Genomic DNA, 6,000 nt, shown 5'->3' on the forward strand with positions numbered 1-6,000 from the left:
TACCATTAAAAACCATAAAATTACTTTTTGTATTATACATTCAAAATTTTGCATAATTAACTGATTCAATTGATGTACCTTCAATTACATCTTAAACAGTAATTAATTACAAAAGGTGAATAGTAGAGGGGAATAACTTCTCTCTGTGGAGTAAAATTCTCCCTTCAAGAGTCCTGCCAAGCACCAGAATTTCACAAGATAAAACACCCTTGCTCATTAAAACTTTGGTAATCTTGTTTGCCTCCTAGATGCCCAAGATTTTCACAGAAATAATGAATTTTCACTATATAATCGACAGAGCCCCGTCCATCCTAACACCAGAACTTCAACCAAGTGGACATGAAATTCACAACTTTAGAAAAAAAGACTCTTGCCCATAAAAACATGTACTTAACTTTTTTGCTCAATACCCAGGAACATAAAATAATATTTTCATATAAGCATTTTCACTAATATAATCAATAGAGCCCCACCCTTAAACCTCAACATCTGACCCAGGGGCCATAAAATTCACAATTTTGGAAAAGGCATCCCATTTGCATGCACTTAATATACAGGGGCAGAGAAAATTTTCAAAGAAATAATACATTTTCATAATATAATCAACAGAGCCCCACCCTTAAACCTAAACCCCTAACCCATGGGCCAAGAAATTCACAATTTCAGAAGAGACATTCTTGCTCATCATAACCCTAAATTTAGTTTGTTTGCTTAATACCAAGGGGCAGAGAAGATTTTTCAAAGAAATAATGCATTTTCATGATATAATCAATTATAAAGCCCTAGCACCAGAACACCTGACCCAGGGGCCATTATCTATTTTGGAAGAGGCACCTTACTCATCATCTCCATGCTACATGTAAATAAACAGGGGGAGAGAAGCTTTTTAAAGAATTTAGGCATTTTCAGTATACGATCAATAGCTCCCCACCCTAACTGCAAAACCCCTGACCCTGGTGCATTGAATTTTACAAGTTTGGTAGAGAGTTTGTGACAGTACATATGTCATTCTGTACATATTGTCACCAGAGACATAACATACCTACCCTCACTGAACATATTATCATCCACCTGTACCGTTTGGCACTGCCAACAAAATATGTCAAGATGAACCTTTTTTTCTCACTGCAGAATTGTCAACTAAATGCAACATACATCCATGACAATGTACCTGCAGACATTTGCTTAGTAACATTTGAAGAATGTTCTCATTCTCATTTATTGTGTGAAGAATGCAACTCAGGTGACCTAAAAACTGTGAAAAAATAGAGTAAAACATCTTACAGCAAAAACCCTTATTATGAATGCACACTCAAAGCACAGTGCATTCCTTTTCATTTATGGTTTTTAAATGTTTTGTGAACTTCATGGATATTATGGATATAATGAATTATATGTTTATAAGCAAAAGTTTGTCCCTGGCACTTTGCTGTAAGCGTATTTTACTGTATTGTTGAAATCACCTCTTAAAGAACAAGTACTGGCCACAAATTTTATACTATATATTTATTGTCATAATAATTTGTAGTTTAGTATTTTCACATGTAATCATTGTTATTATAATAACATTCTGTGATAATCTGAAACAAAAAATCAATATTGCTTTTGTTTAAATTGTTTAGTCAGCTTGTTGCATACTAAATTCCTTGCTGTAAGCTGACTTTTCCTTTTTCTCCTGGACCTCCATACCCAAAGTAATGGGTAACAACCTGCATTAGCACTGATCTCATATCACCGGTCTGTGCACACTGGTCTCACAGCAACTGTTTGACCAATATGTGCTATGCACCAACTTTTTCAAGAATGATTTTAAGATATTTCACATTTCACTCATCACCACAGACAATTTACTTGGAGTACATCAAACTTGATCTTTTACTCATCTTGGCCGGAAAACACTTTCCTCCTAAAATCTCATTAAAATCACATGATATGGGAATCACATATTCTTATTTGTATATAGTTATGGAAGTGTGAAGAAAAGTGACTTTCCTCCTAAAATAAAATCTCATCCCTTTTTGCTGGGTGGAAATATTCAAAAAACTATGATGCTTTGATTGCCTTGGTGATAAAACATTGGTATTGGTTGAGAGTTTACAATTACAATGTATGCTACACAGACGTTATATGTTATTTTTTTTTATGTATTATAGGCCTGGGATTGGAAGGAACTGCTACTACTGCTTGGGGTCAGACTGATCATGCTGCCCCGCAGACTGACTTCATCATCAAAACTGCCATCATTTGATGCCTCTGCCACTTTAGCTGAGTTCATTCCCATTTGATCTGTCTCTTCATCAAATATTTCAATTTCTCTCTCCTGTCTTTCTTGTAAAGCACGAATCTGTTTTGTTCTTTCTGCACTAAATTTATTTCTTTCATCCTCCATCTGAAAAATTGCATAAAGTTTATAAATATTCAATATAAAATACCTTTAGGAGACATTACTAGAAGACTGACCAAGTCAGAGAGGGCCCTGCTAAGGGCTGTTAGATATACATGTACTTTCAGGTATACATACATACAGACAGATAAAGTGTTATGACCCTTAGAATTATAACAACCTTTCTCTTATAGTAAAATTCTTCTGTGTAAAATTTGAAAATGTTACATTGAAAGCTGAGTTATCATGCCACAACATAAGAGTCATAGATAAACATTCAAATATAATATACATACAGACAGATAGACAAGGTGATATGACCCAAAATCTATAGAGTCTTGGTCTTATAGTCAAGTCTTATAGTCTTATAGTTCTAATGTACAAAATTTTGAAAAAATTTTGATGAAAACTGTTTGGGTAATTGTGTCACAATAAAGTGTTGATAGACAGATGGGAGGACAAACAGATGGACTGACCTCAAAATGCTCTTTTAGTAAAATACTTGATGTACAAGTTTTGAATACATCACATTTCAAACTGTTTGAGTTATGTTTGAGTTATCAAAAGTACGGACAGAGAGACAAACTGATGTAACTCCAAAATCTATAGGTGTCTTGCTCTTTTGGTAAAGTATTCATGTAAAATTTGACAACCTTTTGTTGAAAACTGAGTTATTGCGTCACAACAAAAGTGTCATGGATAAACATCCGAACATACTTAGAGACAGACTGACAAAGTTATATGACCCCAAAATCTATAGATGTCTTGCTCTTATACCGGTAATAAAGTATTTATGTACAAAATTTGAAAACGTTTCATTGAAAAATAAGCTACTGCATCACAACAAAAGTGTTGACGGACAGATGGACAATTTTCATGCGGGGCCCTAATTAATACATTTTAAGAAATTTTAAAAGTGTTGCCAAGTGACTATTCTACTTGTACTATGAACTCTAATTATGACAATGTCCTGAGAAGAAACTTTGTCTCTTGAAATATGATAATTTAATGATATAGCCTAACTTAACAGTTTGGTCTCTTTATTCAAAATCAGCATGCCTTTTTTTTCTTTTCTCTAAGATACTTGTTAGTTCCTTCATCATCTATGAAAAATTTACTTGTTTTATCTTGTAGAGTCATGTCAGAAAGGCGTATCTCATGAAATCTAGGTTCCAAATTTTATTACTCTTGATATTTACTGCACGTTTGAAAGAGAATTAAACTCAGAAAGATATCAGGTTGTGTGTGCATATCATGAAGATATAATTTTCTTCTTTCTTAGTGATTATCATTTATTACAATTGATTTATTTCATTGTTTTTCATTTACCTGTATTTATTTCTGATAAGCAGATTTCTTGCAGAAATCCAGCCTTGTCCACATGCAGTGTAATAGGATGTTGAATTACAATGTACTCTAGCAAATTTTAGTACATACTGATACTTAAATATTCTACTGAATTTTAATACATAATGTATATTTTCAATGTGTATGTGATATTATGTTCTCAGGAATTAATAGGAGGATCCAGTGATTTCACTAAATAATTACATATACATGTATGTAAAATTTTAAAAAATCTATGTGTACATATTCTCAAACAGTGTGCCACATTTTCTGCCACTGGCTTTAGACATGTCCAAATGATCCTAAATGAAAGACATACAACACATGAACTATAATCTCTGATTGAACACCTGTGCCAGCTTACTTGGTCAATTTATGACAAACTAATGAACTTATATCCAGTAACACACGCTTATAACAAAGTGACAGGACTGGATGATTTTGCTTCGTAATAAGTGTAATTCATTATATCCGTTAGGTTCAAACGTATTTTAGAGTCACGGGGAATGAAAATCACATTGCTGTAAGCATCAATTCATTATAAGCGTGTTCGCTATAAGCGTGTTGTACTGTAATGCTAATACCTGACTTGGATCACTTACATACTGTTTATCTCTTCTGAGTTACGGCTTAATCTCAAATCAAAAGCCATGCAAAAAGTGACATCGTTAGGCCAACACCATGTCTCAATTACTATAAACAGACTTAATACTGACTCTAACCTTTTGCTCTAAGAGGGCCCTTCGTAGCGACACTCTTTCCTCCAACTCTTTGCGTTCTCGTAGGTGCTGGGCTTCCAATTGCATTTTGATTTTGCTTTGATATGCCATTAATAATTCCAGCTCCTGCTGTAGTCTTAATTTCAGGTCATGTTCCTCCTTAATCTGTGAGTCATCCAATCTCATCTGAGGGGGAAAAATGTGATCAAGAAAAATTACCACAATTGCCTCAATTTACACCACCTAATATACATTGTTCCCATCCCTGTATTAAATAAAATCCTTTAAAAAGAAAAACAAGAGGCCCATGGGCCACATCGCTCACCTGAGCACATTGGCTGGGCAAAAGCACAAATGAGTTCAGTATTGAAAAGATTACCACCGCGTGCGGGGGGGGGGGGGGGGGGGCGCTTGAATTTTAAACTACCTGATGATGCTTCCATGTCAATATAACAAATGGTTTTCTTGTACTTGAGATGTTCAAAAATCAAAAGCCTGAAAGGCTTCAATGACGTCGAAGAAGAAAAACAATTTCAAAAGATCATTTTGAATTTGAAGATAGCAATAAGTCAAGTGAGTGACTCAGGAGAAATAATTAAAAAAATAGTTTTAAACAAAATATCACAATTACAGTCTGGGGCCTTATGTCATGGTCCGAATGGAGCAGGGTTCGAATTGACCAGACACCGTCGAACATGTTTCATGCTAAATTCTTTTCAGTCAGTTGAAGAACTATGAAGGATTTCATAAATTTATATAATATTTTTTCTAATTGCCAATGTCAAAGCGTTGTATTAGTGATTGCATCTAAACTACAACCAAGACTGTTCTGTTACAATTACGATCGAGTTACGATCGGGCGTGGTATACGGTATACTGGGAAATGGAGGAAATAGAGAAATACAGTAATACTGGTCAACATCATCGGTTTTTAGGATAAAGTTGGTCAGAAGATTGTAAAAGTAAAGCTAAGATTTACAAATTCAATCTTTTCAGTCTTATAGTATTCGTGTTTATGTAATTTTGTAAATTATTTTACCGCCTGTTGGGTTGTTTGTGTTCCACGGTTATCGTTCCAAAATGTTATTCATGTCATTCGACGCACCTTTCTGTAGAAATTCATCCGCAACAACCATCACGTTTTTATTGTGTGAAAATAAAACATAATATCGTTGTTTTGTAAAAGAATTAATTGTAGATACAATTGATGCAATTTCATTTTCAAGCTATAATTATTCATTGTGAGCGTTTTAAAAGAAATTGGTTTATAGCTATTGCTATTTTCTATTGCGGATGCATCCACTGACACATTCGGTCGCGTACATCCCTTGGCGATTTCACTTGGCCGATCGCTAGATGACGTTCGAGCTCCAAGAGCTCGACGTCATAAAAATTTCCCATATATTCCTTTGTAAAAATTTTATCCCCCATTGTGGCTCCTCCCTATCCCAGGGGTCATCATTTGAACAAATTTGAGTCTACACTACCTGAGGATGCTTCCAAGATGTTATCCTATATATTTCTATTTAAGACTTTGATCCTCCATTGTGG

At 34.5% G+C, this 6,000-nt stretch overlaps 1 protein-coding gene across 1 annotated transcript in view; it reads right to left on the minus strand.

Moving 5' to 3' along the window:
* Positions 1 to 1,489: 1,489 nt before the first annotated feature.
* Positions 1,490 to 6,000, minus strand: part of LOC133171926 (serine/threonine-protein kinase TAO1-like) — a 22,751-nt gene continuing 18,240 nt past the window's right edge. Inside the window, exons 17-18 of the mRNA XM_061306718.1 lie at positions 4,453 to 4,635; positions 1,490 to 2,389 (exon numbers count right to left, since the gene is read on the minus strand). Coding sequence (XP_061162702.1) covers positions 2,141 to 2,389; positions 4,453 to 4,635 — 432 coding nt within the window. The 3' untranslated portion in view covers positions 1,490 to 2,140. The remainder of the gene's footprint in view (positions 2,390 to 4,452; positions 4,636 to 6,000) is intronic.

The sequence above is a fragment of the Saccostrea echinata genome, unplaced genomic scaffold (assembly GCF_033153115.1).
Source record: "Saccostrea echinata isolate AGI-Se365-2 ecotype Australia unplaced genomic scaffold, CSIRO_AGI_Sech_v1 ptg000054l, whole genome shotgun sequence".
NCBI lineage: Eukaryota > Metazoa > Mollusca > Bivalvia > Ostreida > Ostreidae > Saccostrea > Saccostrea echinata.